The sequence below is a fragment of the Setaria italica genome, chromosome IX (genome assembly GCF_000263155.2).
Source record: "Setaria italica strain Yugu1 chromosome IX, Setaria_italica_v2.0, whole genome shotgun sequence".
NCBI lineage: Eukaryota > Viridiplantae > Streptophyta > Magnoliopsida > Poales > Poaceae > Setaria > Setaria italica.
This window is the reverse complement of record NC_028458.1, coordinates 51,322,474-51,339,441: the sequence shown is the minus strand read 5'-3', so window position 1 is coordinate 51,339,441 and position 16,968 is coordinate 51,322,474. Positions and strand designations below refer to the sequence as shown.

The 16,968-nt window shown below is 47.9% G+C and overlaps 2 protein-coding genes across 2 annotated transcripts; one reads left to right on the top strand and one right to left on the bottom strand.

The window, feature by feature from the left end:
* On the bottom strand, positions 1–2,265 carry LOC101770835 (3-ketoacyl-CoA synthase 1). The gene has a single exon (XM_004984963.4). The coding sequence runs from the start codon at positions 2,126–2,128 to the stop codon at positions 494–496; it is 1,635 nt and encodes a 544-aa protein (XP_004985020.1). The 5' UTR covers positions 2,129–2,265; the 3' UTR covers positions 1–493.
* A 10,949-nt stretch (positions 2,266–13,214) lies between these two features.
* LOC101770422 (26.7 kDa heat shock protein, chloroplastic) lies at positions 13,215–14,381 on the top strand. Its single transcript, XM_004984962.4, has 2 exons — positions 13,215–13,605; positions 13,717–14,381. The coding sequence occupies exons 1-2, from the start codon at positions 13,341–13,343 to the stop codon at positions 14,175–14,177; spliced, it is 726 nt and encodes a 241-aa protein (XP_004985019.1). The 5' UTR covers positions 13,215–13,340; the 3' UTR covers positions 14,178–14,381.
* The last annotated feature ends 2,587 nt before the right edge of the window (positions 14,382–16,968 follow it).

Below are 16,968 nucleotides of genomic sequence, written 5' to 3'. Positions count from 1 at the left end.
TCGGTTAATATTTTACTCCTCGTTGAACCACAAGCACCAGAGCTACATGTGTGAAACCTCACAAAACACATGTGATTTAACACTTGAGAACAGAATATGTACTATACTTGATTCAGTAATTCACACTTGATCGATGAATCTCTAGTCATGTGAACTGCACAACGGTGTGTCCGTCCGTCAACTCTTCCCCGGCGTCTAGAAAGCCAAGGAAGACAAAGGACGACAACAACAGAGGCTGGGAAAGAATGGCACTGCTCGCTTTTGGAATTCATTTTACACCACATAAATCTCTGAATTCCAAAACCCAGCACTGTCTATGCACGGCAACCTACTTGAACAAACAGATAACGAAATAAAATTACAGACCAAAAAAGAAAAGAAAAGGAAAAACATATATAATTTTCTCCTCTCGCACGCCCTTCTTCCTTGGTCGCGAGGAAAATCGAATCGAATCATACAATTGTTGTGTAATGAGGCCACGTGACGTGGGCCATCAGACGTACGCCTTGGGAGGGTACTTGTCCACGTCCTCCGCCCATGGGTTGCAGCAGCTCTTCCTGTCCGTCCCCGCGGCGGCGCCACCGGGGGACGGCAGCGCCGGCACGTCCCGGAGCGCGCGCCACACGGCGCTGTTGCACTTGAACCCGGACCCGAAGCCGATCTGCCACACGCGGTGGCCGCGGCGCACCCGGCCCTTGGCCTCCGCGTACGCGAGCTCGTACCATAGAGAGCTGCTGCTGGTGTTGCCGAAGCGGTGGAGGGCGCACTTGCTGGGCTCCATGTCCGTGTCCCGCAGGCTCAGGCTGCGCTGCACCTCCTCCAGCACGGCGCGGCCGCCGGCGTGCACGCAGAAGTGCTCGAACGCGCGGCGGAAGTCGGGGATGTAGGGGCGCACGCCCTTGACGCGGAACACGCGGCGCATCATGAGGGACTTGAGGAACTTGAGCTGCTCGGAGAGGGGCAGGACCAGGGGCCCCAGCGTGGTGATGTTGGTCTTGAGCGCGTCGCCGGCCACCGCCATGAGCTCCCGCGCCAGGGAGACGCCGACCTTGCCCACCTCGTCCTCGCGCTGGTACACGCAGTTGAAGCACTCGTTGGTGGCGCCCTTGTGGGTGCGCACCGTGTGGAGCAGCCGGTACTTGGCGCGGCTGGCGTCGGTGCGCTTGTTGGACAGCAGCGCCGCCGCGCCGCCCATGCGGAAGATGCAGTTGGAGAGGAGCATGGAGCGGTCGTTGCCGAAGTACCAGTTGAGGGTGATGTTCTCGGTGCTGAGGACGACGGCGTACGAGTTGGGGTTCGCCTGGAGCATGTCCTTGGCGAGGTCGATGGCGATCAGGCCGGCGCTGCAGCCCATGCCGCCGAGGTTGAACGACTTGACGTCCTCCCTCATCTTGTAGTGGTTGATGATCATGGACGCCAGCGACGGCGTCGGGTTGAAGAGGCTGCAGTTGACGATGAGGATGCGCACGTCGCGGCGCGGGTCGATCCCCGTGGACTTGAAGAGCGCGTCCAGGCACCCGAACATGACCGCCTCGGCCTCCATCCGCGCCTCCGCCATGTTGAGCCTCGGCGGCCGCGCCTGGACGCCGGGGGGCAGGTAGGTCTCGTCGCCGAGCGCGGAGCGGTTGGTGATCTTGGTCTGGAAGTCCAGGGCGGCCTCATTGAAGCACCCGGTGCTCTCCGTCATCTCGAGGAAGCCCGCCTTGGAGATCTTGTGCTGGTCCTCGGGCTTGTAGCACGCGAACTCGACGAGGTACACCGGACGGGGCCGCTTGAAGTAGTAGACGGTGAGGAGCAGCAGCGCGGTACCGAGCCAGGCGACGCAGGTGAGCAGGTCAATGGAGTAGTAGATGACGTCGAGGCGCACGAACGAGTAGGCGGCGGCGGCGAGCGCCGGCACGCAGAGCATCGGCAGCACCGACGTGGGGCTGCCGCCGTGGCGGATCCCGAGCTTGACGTACTTGAGCTTGATGTTCCGCGCGAAGTCCGGGAGCCGGCGGCGGATCTTGATGACGATGCTGGGAGCCGGCTCGCCGCCGCCGTCGCCCCGGCCCTCGTCGGGGCCGCGGAAGGCCATCTCGGCCGTGAGGCGCTCCCGCTCCATGACCGCCGCTGGCGCAGACTCCATGGATCGGAGGTCGATCGATCGGAAGCGAGCGAGCTAGCTGGCTACTGCAACCTCGATCGAAGCGTGGCGGAACGCGACGTCGCCTTTGGCGTGAGTTGGAAACGGGCGGCGGAGCCGGATGCGTGTGGTTTGGTCACGCGGGCAACTTCCGAATATATAGGGGGCGCGGCGCGCACACGACGGGATGCGAGAGCGGTCGACCCACCTGCTGCGAAACTTGTGGCGTAGTATTCAGCTGCCGGAGCAGTCAAATTTATGGGCGCGCGAGGCAACTACCTCTCTCTATTCCGACCCGTACGCCATACACGAGTGCCACCTGCACGCTCCTACACCGAATCGTAACGTATGTAGCCTGGACGCTCCTAGACCGAAACGGCATCGTATTCCGACTGCGTACACCGTAGTATACGGCTACACACCTGTTACTGTTGCCGAGCCGACACACGACATGATTGACTCGGAACTCCATCATCAGGAACGGGAGAAAGCCAGCGAGATGTCAGGGCAGGGGCCCGCCGGGTTTTTTAGAATTAAGGTAAGCAACCGGGCAGCGCGAGAAGGATAGGTGGGGAGGGTGGCCTATTAATGACGGTGGTTACCGGGGGACGCTCAACCACTTGGAATTTAAGGAGGCACAGGTCGACGCGTACAGGATCCGCCTGGCGTGGCCGCCGCGGCCGGCGGGCGCTGGCCTGCCTGCCTGCCGCCGGTGGTGTGGCCGGGAAGCAAGCAAGGCAGGCAGCCAGCCAGACAAACGCCCAGCGTGCTGCGATTTCGCTTCCTCATTTGCTTGTCCAATCGTCAACAAACTTATTGATTGACCAAGCATTTGTTTTTCTCTCTCGATTTCAAACGATAAGAACCGTGCACGCGCGCGCTAGCGCCACGGTTGGTTAGGGGGCGGCGTTTCTTCCCGCACTTCTGCTGGCCCTATTTCGCCACGAGTACGTACACTCTCATTTCATTCTCCATAGAAAAAAAATTCCTTTTCCCGTCAGTTCAGATTAATTGCGGCGTCGCAACGTTTTCCTGGCAGTTGGATACTTGGATCAGGCGGACGGGAGGGCTGTTTGGTTTCAACCATAGGATACCACACCACTGTAGCGTGGTGGGTGTGACGTCTAGAATCGGCACCACAGTCCTGTGGCGTGGCTTCCCGTGGTGAGGAAGAAGCACGCTCAGGGATTACAAGGAAATGAACTCTGCTGTTTTTTTATGCAAAGCCTCAATTTTTCCTGTCCGGTAAGAGTTTCTATCTGTCGTTGTTCTACGCACGCACTGCCATCTCTTTCTGCAACCAAAACAGAAAGCAATTTTAGTCGGCAGCGATTGTTTTCACGTTATTACGCGGCGGTTCTTCGTGCCGTCAGGCCTTTTCGCGCGTAATTCCGTTGGTTGGGCGGTGTGACAGGTTCCTTCCCGCGCTTGCAGGCCACATGAATGCGTTCCAACAGAAAATCGTAGCCTAACACTGTCGTATACGTGTGCGAATACCTTTCCTCGAAATGATACGTATTTGAGTTTTGGGGGAAATAAAGGATCAATTTTCGCTGCTTGGAGGAGACTTTTATTGGTTATTAAGCAACTCCAAGAGAATGCTAATCTTACCCCCAATATCTTTTTTAGGAAAAAAGAGAGAAAAAATGAACTCCAACAATCCACCTAAACCTTCCCCAATTTTTTAGCAACGCTAAAAAACAGCCTGCCACCGTGTATATTTTAGCGTTGGCGTTCCTCCCCCAATCCTGATTCCCGCACGCCCACGCGTCCCTTCCGATGGGCCCAATACGATGACGTGGCCTGTGTTTGAAATATTGGGGGCTATTTATTAGCGATCTGCTGTGGACTGATATATTTTTAGAGGAAATATTTTTTGGGAGAACCCCCAATACATAGTTTTGAGGAAGAATTTTTTAGTATTCTCTTGGAGTTGAGTTTTGAGGAAGAATTTTTTAGTATTCTCTTGGAGTTGCTCTTAGGCAGCTGGATCAGCTTGACAGGAAGGAGGAGCAAATGAAACGAGCTAGGACAGTATAGAGCGTCCGTGCTCAAAAGAATGCAGCATGCAAACCACGTGATGAGTACGCCCTGCCGCGCTGAGACCTGTATTGATTTGGCACTAGATCTGCATCAGCGAAGTAGATGCCACTGCCCGAAATGACGAGGCACGTACCTCGGTCCCTGGCCTCAGGTTCGGAAGCTTCTTGCACGTACGAGCCATCAACAGTTCAACACGAGTTATAAAGAGCAGCTTGCAGCTGCAAATCTTCTATCTTGCTATGTTTCACGCGGCGCTTGCCTCCAAAGGCAGCATTCCGTTGAGCAAAACCGATCTAAAACAGCCGGGCACATCTGGGCCAACGTAATGGAATCAGGTGAGGGATTCAGAAAAAGCATGGCAGTTATTGCGTCGATCCGTTTGGCAGCGATGATCGGCCAGAAGGAGAAACGGCATGGGCCGTGCTTGCACCATGCGCTGTTCCGCTGGCGAGCAGCCGAGCACGATATCTGTTCCGCTGAGGCGCTGACTTTTTCTTCTCAAATGCTATGAGCCATTTAGTGCTGCCGCGACCAGAGCTCGCTAACTGTTCGAAGTTGACTAGTTCAAATAATGCACGAGGCAATGCGCCGCGCTTCTTCTTCGCTGGAAGAGCTGCTGCCCGGCCCACTACGATCTCCTCCGCCCTGGACGCAGCTCCGGCGCCGTTCCGTTCCGAAGCGGCTCGACCAATCCATCGACGCCCCGGGCTGCTGCAATGCCGGCCGGGCTGGCTGGCCGCCGAGACGAAACGGGACCGTGTCTCGCCGGAGCGGGCCGCGGCCAAGGAGGTTCGCGGAAGCCCGAGTGCCCGACGGTGCACGAGGGCGGCTGTCCGGGATGCCGAATAATTTGGCTGGTGGTGAGTGGTGGGGAGACAGGAGAGAAGATGAGTGGTGCTCGCCTGCTTGGCCGCTTGGCGAATTAAAGGGGGAACAGACTGCGGCCATGCTCGATGCTCCTCTATGTCACTGCCAGTACGTGACTGCAGCTGCACGGACGCGGTTAGCCAGGCATAGCCTCAGAATAATGGCTACTGCGCTTCAGCTGCACTTCTAGGTCTTGCCGGCAAATTGATGCGAACGTGAATAATGCGCTGCAGTTACGGTCCATACGGCCGGGTACCACTCGTACTGCATCCGCGGTATACACAGTGACTCGCTATATCTGCAGCGAGGTCGGTTAAAAGTGTAACGAATCGATACTCCTATATCGCACTCTCCTGCTTTGCAGACTGGCAGAACCTTCGTCCTCGATCGGCTTGAACAATGCAATGCTGTCTTTGCAACGACTCCATCGAAAGCCTGCAAATGCCGGAGGCGCGAAGGCTGTTCGTGTGTTGTAGCAACCTGACGGAGGCCTCAGCAATTAACAGTACCACAGCGACATGGGAAGATCCGGGTCTGACTGACCGATCCTTCATCCTAGTGTGGATTCAGCCGGCGGGTCAGCAATTAACAACGTTACTACTATACCAGTGGACAGTGGTCGTTGGCAGTTTCCAGTTTTTTACACACCTATCAGCTGTTTAATGTGCCTGAGAGTTACATGCGCTAACAAACGTCAAATCTATTGACTCTGGTATAGTATTGGAACGTGCCTTATCTTTTTAATCAAGACTGGCGATTTGATGGAGTGATATATACTGTAGGACTATACCAGAATAAGAAAAGTACTAGTGTAAACACGAACACCAAATCAAATAGTAAGTACATGCTAGTTAGCCAAAAAAAATTACCGAACGATTTTACACAGTACATGCTACTACGGTGGAATTCAGTGTCGTTTTGGCCAATTTGACAGGTGGAATTCTGGGTGATGAGCGTCACACACCGTTTTTTCAGGTAACGCCAGTGCGCCCGGCCGGGCGAGCCCTACCAACCAGGCCTGGTGTCTGGGGACAAGATTCCCATTATTTCCATAGGACCAGAAGCTTGAGCAAGCGTGGAGTCGATTGCATCGCAAGCTAGCTTAGGCCATGTTTAGTTACTCCCAACTCCCAACTTTGACACTATGCAAAAAGAAGATTCCCCATCACATCAAACTTGCGGTACATGCATGGAGTACTAAATGTAGATGAAATTAAAAACTAATTGCACAGTTTTGTTGTACTTTGCGAGACGAATCTTTTGAGCCTAATTAGTCAATATTTGGACAATAATTCACAAATACAAACGAAACGCTACAGTGTGCTACAGTGCTGTAACAGTAATTTAGCACCCCCAAATTCGCCAAACTAAACACGGCCTTATTGTTCGTCTGGAATCGTACATTTGAACTGTTTTGCTGGCGGGCGGAAAGGTAGTCGCAGTTTGTCACTAGTACAGTACTACAGCAGAGGGCAAGTTAAGGTGCGATCATGGCTGTCACCTAATTCCTGACCTGCTATTCAATGGCTTGCTCGATCGAAACGAGGGCAATCATGGATTAGTTTCCTCGAACGGTTTAATTTCTTCGCGATACGATCGGCGGTTAACTGAATCAAGCCATGTGCAAAGCCACGGACCTTTTTGCTGATATGTATAGGTGAGACAATGCTGCTGGTCCAAGGCAGGCAGAAAGAAAGAAGAAAGAAAGGAAGAAAAGCATGGTAGTATGACATATGGCCCGTTTGGATCAGGTTGGATTTTGATAATCCAAAATCTAGAATCCGGAGCTCCTCCAAACAGGTTGGATTTTAGCTCAAATTTCAGAATCTAGATTTTGGATTATGTGAATTCCAAAAGTTCCTCAAGGGTTGATTTTGGAATCAGATTTTGAAATTTAGGAATCCAAATAAGTCCATCCAAATTTTGTCCAGAATCCAGATTTTGAAAATCCATCCAAAACCTAGATTTTCAGAATCCATAATTGGATCCAAATGGGCCTATATTTGCATGACTGGCAGAGTTGCATCATGTGATCATATTCACCTCTCGATTTAGCCTGACAACTGTTTCCTCTTGTAATTGGTACTAGATAGCTTTAGGCCCCGTTTGGAACCACGTTTGTCGTGCGGTGCGACAGCACGTTGCCAGAATCACGCCGAACGCACCCCACGACACCGCATCCCCCATCGCAGGTTGCCTATCGTCAAAACGCGGATGCCCCTTCGCAGTATGAGAAAAATCGACTCCATTTACCACCGATACCCCCCTCCTCCCATTTCTCTTCCTCCACCGTGCCCCTGCTCCTCCCTCCACCGTGCCCCTGCTCCTCCCGTTCCTCCTCTCGCGCTAGGGTTCGGAGGTCGCCGTCACCGCTGCCGCTTCCCTAGGATCTCGCCACCGGTGCCGCCCCCAATATATTCGTGCCTCCCGCACCAGGCGAGCAGCGCGGCCACCGGGAGCATGGCGCGGCGCGGCACTGTACCTGGGAGCGCGACGCGGTGTGGCGCGACACCCAGGGAGGGGCGGCGATGGGTGTCGGGCAGCGGGCAAGGGAGGCACAGTGGGCAGTAAGTGACCAGGAGGATGAGATGGCCACACAAACGGTGGCTCCTAATTCTAATGCAGGCGGTAAGGAGAAAAGGGCAGCACCCGTTGCTTCTCCCAAGGGAAAGAAAAAGAAGACCTTCAGAGATCAGTGTATGAAAAGGTTGGTGGATGCGTATGAGATGAAGGCCCAAAGTAGCAAACATTCAGCAACTTCACAAGTGATTGCTCATGTTAGAGATGAGATTACAAAAATAATGGAGCAAGTCATTGAGGACGGGGCTGAGGAAGGGGGAGATGAGCACTACTATGCCACCCAACTTCTAAAAACAATGGAGAACCGTGACATGTTTCAGACTTTGAAGACACCAAATGGGAGGTCGAATTGGCCAAGGAGGGCATCGCAGGACAGGAACAAAAATTAGTGTGATGCTTGTGCTATGTAGTTGCTTATTTATTTTTATGTGTGAGACATTTTCTTGAACATGTAATAAGTATGTCAGACTATCTGCTTGTGAGACTATTTGATTGTATGACTATTATTTGGTTGTAATGATAGCTGGACTATTTTTAAATTACATCTATGTGAGCCATCTCTTGTTTACATGTATGTGAGACTATTTACTTATGTTGCCTTTGTGCAAATGGGTACATCCAGTGGAGATGATGACTGCATTGTGGCATATATGGCCTTGGACTGCATGGGCTCAAGACAAAGAATTACGAAGCAGCCCAGGACAATACCAGGTGAATCTAGAATTCAATGGGTTGAGCGTCAGCTACAAAATGAAGGTGATTGCTATGACATGTTTAGAATGAGGAGGTCAGTTTTCAAACAACTTTATGACACATTGGTTGATCAATATGGTTTGGGTGCAAGTAGAGGAATCTGTACCAAGGAAGCCTTAGGAATGTTTTTATGGACATGTGGTGCACCTCAATCTTTTGGGCTAGTTAAAAACAAGTTTGGCCATTCACTAGAAACTGTTAGCAGGAAGTTTGGCAATTCACTAGAAACTTGAGTGTGTCAATCAAATGGCTATTGACATCATAAAGCCTAGGGATCCATTATTTGGCACAATCCATCCTAAACTGCAAGAAGCTCAGTTTTGGCTCCATTTCAAGGATTGCATAGGCACAATTGATGGCACACATATACCGGTCACTGTACCTTTGACTGAGCAACCTAAATACTTTGGCCATTATGGGTATGCTTCATAGAATGTTATGGTAGTTTGTGACTTTGACATGTGCTTCACTTTTGTTGTCACTGGTTGAGCTGGATCTGTCCATGATGCTCGTGTCTTATTGGATACTTTGGTCACATACAAGGAACAATTTCCATTCCCTCTAGTAGGTATATTATATAAGTGGTTTTCATTTATTTCCATACATATTTTTCTTTCATATTTTTATGGATAATTTATTTAATCACATGTAGGGAAGTATTACCTCGTTGATTCCGGGTATCCTAACAGAAAAGGTTTTTTTGCACCATACAAGGGATAAAGGTACCATGTGTCCGAGTGGCAACATGGTCAACACCCAAATGGATCAAAGGAGTTGTTCACCTATGCGCATTCATCCCTTAGAAATGTGATTGAGCGTTTATTTGGAGTTCTAAAGATGAAGTGGCGTATTCTCTTGAACCTGCCAGGCTATCCAATTAGGAAGCAATAAAAAATTATAAGTGCGTGTATGGCTCTTCATAATTTTATTAGGGATAATGCAGAACAAGATGTGGACTTTGCCAAATGCCAACTCTATGCCTGAAGAAGATGTAGACATTCATGGTAACCAAGCTACCATAGGAGATGGGAGTCTTTCGGTAGATGATATTGATATGGGTGCCTTTCGTGATGCAATTGCCTCCGCTTTGCATGGGTGATTAATTATTGTAGTGGGTTAAACTAATGGGTATTGTTTGAAGTGACGTAAAACACTACTAATGATTGTCTTGGCTAGTTCAATAACTTGAAATGTATTACTATTTTATTAAAATTTGTATTTTACAAATTTCAAAAATATTGTCAAAATCATCTTCTGCTCATACTCATGAATCAAATGAGCTATCATCAGCCACATAGGCATACATATCATTTTACACTCAGAACAGAATAATCAGCTACAAATAACCAGGGTTGCCAAACTCACAGCTTATTCAGCCAGCAGATTCTCTCGATAGTAGTTTTGGGTGTGGTGTGATTGTTATCTACCCCGAGTAAAATATGCTCACATGGTTGGTTTATCAGCAGTCTATTGGGTTTTGTGGAGAGTGAGAAATTCAGTGTGCTTTGACAAAAAAACAAGTTAAATCTCCTTTTGAGATTGTTTGCTTAGCATCTTCTTTCATAACATATTGGGCAAGACTCCAGAAGCAGGAAGCAAAGATGAACCTAGAGAAAGGAGCAGAAGCAATGAAGGAGGTGGCGCTTCACTTCCATCCATAGGGAGAAGCGATGGAGGAAGCAGAAGCGGGAGTAGTGCTGCGACGGAGGTAGCAGAAGCGGGAGTAGTGCTGTTGCAGTGAAAAGCAGCTCTGGAAGTCTTTTTTGAGCTGTTGAAGTTAAAAACTGGAATCTATGTGTGTCGTTAGTAGTTTGTAATGGGTGTCTTCCTCTTTTTTGCTAGACATGTTCGATTCGTTCTTCATCTGGAGGCCATGTGTGCCTTTCGGCTAAAGTTGTTTTTACATTCTTGCATCTTCATTCGTCTTAGAACTTGGATGTAAACTCTGACTCCAAAACTCTGTAATTTCGTTACTTCCAATAATGAAATTCGGGCAATACCCTTAGTGAAAAAAAAGATTCTCTCAGCAACAGATTCTCAGTAAATCTAGATTCTCAGACAATCGATTATCAGATAAGCAGAGCCTTAAGGCTCAAGAGCTTGCTAGACATGAGTCACAAGAGGGCATCGCCACCATCGTGGAAGCCTACCAGGCTAGTCCCAAGGGTAGGAATTTACTCGAGCGGATGACGAGCAACAGCCTTGTACTGCATGTAGTGGGCATCGGTACAGCGTGTCGAGGCTGGTTCTGAGATTTGGGAGGCTCGAGGCGAAAGTAAAACTCAGGACCCTTTAATTAAAAAATTATAACAAATATATATAATATTACCAATAAATATTTAAATGTATCTAAAAGCAATATTCATATCAAATTATTTATACATGTTACCTTAAAAGTTTCTTCCAACATTCTTCTGTGCAAAGTCACTTATGATAGGTTTGATGTCAATCTCATCTAACAATTTCTTCTCGATGCATAATGTTGCCAAACCATTTAACCTCTCATGAGTCATTTTTGACCTCAAATAATTCCTAAATAACTTCAACTTTGAAAAGTTTCTTTCAGCCGATGCGACAATCATAGGCACAGTAAATAAGAGTCGGTAGCAATGGAAATATTAGGATAACAATCCACATCTCTGACATGCTCGAAAATCTCCATAGCAGACATCACGCCATCTGGCAAAGTGAATTTCATAATCTTTAATTCAGAAATAAGATCATATACCTCAACATCAGATGAACCATCAAAAGAAAAAGTTTCTAGAAATTTAGTGCAACATTCTTCAAGTTCATTATCATTTAATGATTCCAAAGTCCTTGATCTCAAAAAAATCCAAATATATCTTTAAACACCATGAGTTCTTCAAATTTGTTTTTCAAAGAAGTGATCGCCATATCAACCAAAACAAAAAAAATTAACTTCAAAAGCCTTCTTAGCTTTAAGAAGAAATTCCTGGCAATTACTTTCATCAAACTGTTTCTTCCTCGTAGCATGACGTTTTTCAAAAATGATGCCTCTACACCTATTTCTGTTGCAATACCTTTGGTGATGATCAGACTAGAAGAAAATCCCTCATTTTTGTAATTCTCAAAGTATTGCGTTATACCTTGTATTTGCTTCAAAGTAGAGTCAATGCACATGGCTGACGATTGCAACTTCTTGCTCACTTTATTTACAGCAAATAAAATATCATGCCAAGTAACCATACCAAGTTGAAACTCAAAGCTGCCAAGTGCATCAAATAATTTTTTTGCACTTTTATCCATAGGTTCAATGTCAGAAGCATGATGTAACTCAGACAAAGCAGATCTTAACTCAGTAGCTTGATATCTTATTGTTGTAGCACTTTTGATTCGACTCTCCCAACGAGTATTGGATAATGATTTCACAATTAAACTAGGAACATATTTAAGCAAAATATTCCACCTTTTCGTAGAACCAGCACATATATGATAATACATATATGTGCTGAACAATTCCACGAAAACCAGCACATATATGATAATACATATATGTGCTGAACAATTCCAAAAAATGAAACAGCTTTCCCACTAGATTTTGCCATATCACAAAGAGTAAGATTTAGACTATGACATACAAATGGCATATATAATGTTCTTGGATTGATATCAATTAACCATTTTTTACCCTTGCATGTGCACCTGATGCATTTACTGTGTTCTTAGAGTTACTTACATTGTTATGATCGACATTGATGTTAACATTCTGTTCCTGATTTCCATTAGTTGGTTCATCCCCAAAAAACTATTGACAACTCATCTAGCTTCGTCGAAGCGCCCATATTACTCTCAGGGCGATTACTCTTGCAAAATTTATCCATAACTTCTCTTTGTGATTCTACTAAGTTGTCCACATGTCTTTATCTTTGTCTTTTCCTTTTCTCGTTACCTGATTTATATTTTCTATACGACATGATATCCGCTGAAATTATTATAAATATACAATAGTTATAAATCAGTTGAGATTAAATGACTTGTGATAGTGAATTAATAATTAATGGTATGGAGAATTGGAAAATTGGCAATTGAATCACCTGATCACAAAAGCGAATTGACGACTCCTATCTGATCTCCGCCCGTTCGCCGTTCCGCCAAGGGGTGGCGGGCGCGCGATGCGAGCGGGAGAGAGGACCAGCAGCAGGATGAGGGGGTGCCGTAGATGAATTGGACTTTTTTTAACTACGAAATGAGCTCACCTTAATATCACATTTTACTGTGAACTATTGTGAACGACAAACATGCTGCCCCCGGGCCGGCCCTCGTGTCCGCATGTGCGGCTCAGATATACAACGACTTCGGAAAGTAACAAAAGGCATGAGCAAAATGATCCTGGCCCGGCTGGGCTTGGTGCTGGTTTGCAAGTAAAAAGTAGAGCCTATCTGAGCCCGGCCCGATAGGGTTACTTGGCGCTGTTTTTAGGTCCGAAGAAAATTAGGCTTTTCCTCAGCGGCTAAGTCCGTTCACGGTGTTCTATGGGCTAACAATTTATCGGCCCAACAAAAGTTCAGCCCAACAATGATGGATTATAGCGTATCCTTCCTAGATAAAGCCCATTGCAATTCTCCGCCGTGGAGGAAGGCCCACGAAATCCTACTGCCACGCAGCAGAATCCAGACATCCATGACATCATCTCGAAGCGGCTCGGAGAGCACGAGAATGTTCAAGAGAAGCCGACAAGAGTGGCGAACCCCGCGCCGCCGTCGCGAAGCTCTCCCGTCCCATTCCCCAGTGTACCAGCAGCGGCGCTGTCCCGAAGCTTCAACGCCTTTCCCCACCCTTCCACCGCACTCCTGGGACGAGCTATAAAACGCGCCGCAGACCCGCGGTCTCCCACCAAGAAAGCAACGCGCTTCGCAAGCACAGAGTAATCAGCAGCCAACAGTTTCCGACGATCTCAAACGATCTCAGCGTTTCAGTTCACAGAGTCCCAGTAGCCCTCAGTAGCGCAATGGCAGCTGCTCCGTTTGCGATTGCCAGCCGACTCTCCCCGGCAGCGCGCCTCCCGGTCCGCGCCTGGAGAGCCGCGAGGCCGGCGCCCGGGTTCGCGCCGTCCGGGAGAGCCCGCTCCCTCGCCGTGGCGTCCGCGGCGCAGGAGAACAGGGACAACACCGCCGTCGACGTCCAGGTCAGCCAGGACGGCGGCAACCGGCAGCAGGGCAACGCCGTCCAGCGCCGCCCACGCCGCGCAGCACCGCTCGACATCTCCCCGTTCGGTAAGTCCTCAGTTGCATGATTGGTTCTGTTTCCAGAGCAGAGGATGTTCTACGATCAGAGAGCAGAGGAGGCTAACATAGTAACATCACATCGCATGGTTATACATGCAGGGTTAGTTGATCCGATGTCGCCAATGCGGACGATGCGGCAGATGCTGGACACGATGGACAGGCTGTTCGACGACGCCGTGGGGTTCCCCATGGCGACACGGAGGTCCCCGGCGGCGACCGGCGAGATGCGCCTGCCGTGGGACATCATGGAGGACGAGAAGGAGGTGAAGATGCGGTTCGACATGCCGGGGCTGGAGCGGGACGAGGTGAAGGTGATGGTGGAGGACGACACGTTGGTGATCCGCGGGGAGCACAAGAAGGAGGACGGCGTCGAGGGCGCGGAAGGCAGCGGCGACGGGTGGTGGAAGGAGCGCAGCGTGAGCTCGTACGACATGCGGCTGGCACTGCCGGATGAGTGCGACAAGAGCAAGGTGCGCGCCGAGCTCAAGAACGGCGTGCTCCTCGTCACCGTGCCCAAGACCGAGGTGGAGCGCAAGGTCATCGACGTGCACGTCCAGTAGATGGATCAAGGTTTCGTTTTCAGCTCAACCTCAATGGATGAGACTGCTTTTCTGTAGCTGTAGCGTGCGTTTCACTCTTCCAGCTTCTCTGCGCGTGCGCAGATTGTGTGTGTGGGTGTAGATGCTACTCGTAGTCAAAGGAGGGGAATAATGTGAATAAACTCTTCTATTCGGTATATCTCTCGTGTTCTTCAATTTTCTGTACAATGTAGTACCTGGCATTTTATATTTCGAACAAACAGCGAACGGAGCTCATTGCGGATGAACCGGCCTCGTTTGTTCTCTAGTAACCCATCACATCTTCTAGTAAGAGCAACTCCAAGAGGCTGCTTTAGGAAAAAAGAGAGAAAAAATGAACTCCAACAATCCACCTAAACCTTCCCTAATTTTTTAGCGACGCTAAAAAACAGCCTGCCACCGCGTATATTTTAGCGTTGGCGTTCCTCCCCCAATCCTGATTCCCGCACGCCCGCGCGTCCCTTCCGATGGGCCCAATATGATGACGTGGCCTGTGTTTGCAATATTGGGGGCTATTTATTAGCGATCTGCTGTGGACTAATATGTTTTTGGGGGAAATTTTTTTTGGAAGAACCCCCAATACATAGTTTTTGGGAAGAATTTTTTAGGATACTCTTCGAGTTGCTCTAACCCATCACATCTTCTGTTTATTTTTAGCACCCGTCACATTGTTTATTTTTAGCACCCGTCACATCTTCTGTTTATTTTTAAGCACCCGTCATATCGATTGCACCGAATGTTTAGATACTGTTTATTTATTTTTAGCACCCGTCATATCGAATGCACCGATACTAATTAGGAGTATCAAACGTAGATTATTTACAAAATCCATTACATAAACACCCGTCATGTCGAATGTTTAGATACTAATTAGGAGTATCAAACGTAGATTATTTAAAAACCCATTACATATTTACAAAACCCATTACATAAACACCCGTCATGTCGAATGTTTAGATACTAATTAGGAGTATCAAACGTAGATTATTTAAAAACCCATTACATAATAAGTGGAGGCTAAACGGCAAGACTGAATCTATTAAGCTTAATTAGTCCATAATTTGACAATGTATTGCCACAGTAAACATTTGCTAATGATGAATTAATTAGTCTTAATAGATTCATCTCGCCGTTTAGCCTCCACTTATGTAATGGGTTTTGTAAATAGTCTACGTTTAATACTCCTAATTATTTTAGTTCATTATTGCTACAGTAAACATTTGCTAATGATGAATTAATTAATCTTAATAGATTCATCTCGCCGTTTAGCCTCCACTTATGTAATAGGTTTTGTAAATAGTCTACGTTTAGTACTACCTTAAACGTTCGATGTGACACGTGCTAAAAATAAGTAAAGGTGCACGTTGCGAACTGAGTAGCTGTGGTGGACCTGCCTACTATTTTAGTCTGGAATCTGTTGCTCGCATTTTTTCGGAATCTATGGAAGTCGACGTGCTCCTCGAGATGTCAGTGGTGACACGTCAACGTGCTCATCGACGGTGATTTTATCATTCTCGAGTACCAGAGGATGGTACTCGAGGATTTATCATCCGAGGAGGCGCTGTTAATGGTGATTTTATCATTCTAGAGGATGGTGACTTTATCATTCTTGAGGATGGGATGTGTCCGTAACAGACATGCCAGTGGTAACGAACAACTTCGTTATTCTCGAGGTTTTGCTGATCCGCTCATAGAGGTACGCAACTACGTACGTAGGAGCATTAGGTGCTCATAGAGGTAGGGTTGTGTGCGTATGTTTGTAGGGGTGTTTGTAGGGACGAGTATGCGTGCGTTAGGTGCTCATAGAGGTAGGAGCGTTAGATGCTCATAGAGGTAGAGTTGTGTGTATATGTTCGTAGGGGTAGGGGTGTTTGTAGGGATGAGTATGCGTGCGTGGATTTTGGAAAAGAACTGTGTTGCACGTTGAGCTGCGATGAGCGATTAGTTCTGCGCGTCATTTTTGTCAGTGATGTAAAGGAAGCTTTTTTTTCGCTTCAACACTGAATTTTGTGTTAAGATTGTTTTAAAAGATAAATTGCACCGGGATTGTATGGAAACTAGTATGATCAGCTGTCCAATGAAAAGTGCATTAGCAGACGATGCAACTGCACTTAGTTCGTCCCCACCAGATTCACTGCCAACAGCTTCGTGCAAGCTTCAAGAAAACATGAAAGGTTCAGATCTCATTGTTGTTACATACACTTCATCGTGATTCATGAGAGTAACCATTGTTGCAATAATAGTAGAAAGTGGATTTCATGAGCATAGAGCTAGCTGACCACTCTACGATGTGGCACTCTCTCAGTTATCGGATCGGCACGCTCTTAGCCATCGGATCGGCACAAGAGGGTTTGAGATTGAGAGCGCAGGTGGATAGTAGCCCCTATAAGTTCACAAAGTATTTAATTTCCCTTAAGGCCCCGTTTGGATCCCTTCATTTTGAAGGAATTGGAATCTATTTAATGGAATAGGCTAATTTATCTTGGAAGGTGGCATTCCACAACTTTCCAAAGTTTAGATATAAGCCTACCTTAAATTCATGGGGTGGGAGATGGAAATTGATTCTATAGATTATGATTATTAGAATGGAATTCAATTCTTATAGCACGCTCTTGGATGCGCTTCCCTATAGCAGAAGTGCAGCGCATAAGTATTTCTCCCGTATCACCAACAATAATATACAAATATATTCCACATACAATTATATTAGCTTAATTAATTTATATCTAAATAATTGATCTTTCCGCGTCAACACGGCTCCATTCAACATCCG

Excerpts from the sequence above, each read along its gene's own strand:
- LOC101770422 (XM_004984962.4), top strand. The coding sequence starts at position 13,341 with ATGGCAGCTGCTCCGTTTGCGATTGCCAGCCGACTCTCCCCGGCAGCG. Across the intron at positions 13,606-13,716 it reads GCTCGACATCTCCCCGTTCG|GGTTAGTTGATCCGATGTCG; the intron begins GTAAGTCCTCAG and ends TTATACATGCAG.
- LOC101770835 (XM_004984963.4), bottom strand. The coding sequence starts at position 2,128 with ATGGAGTCTGCGCCAGCGGCGGTCATGGAGCGGGAGCGCCTCACGGCC.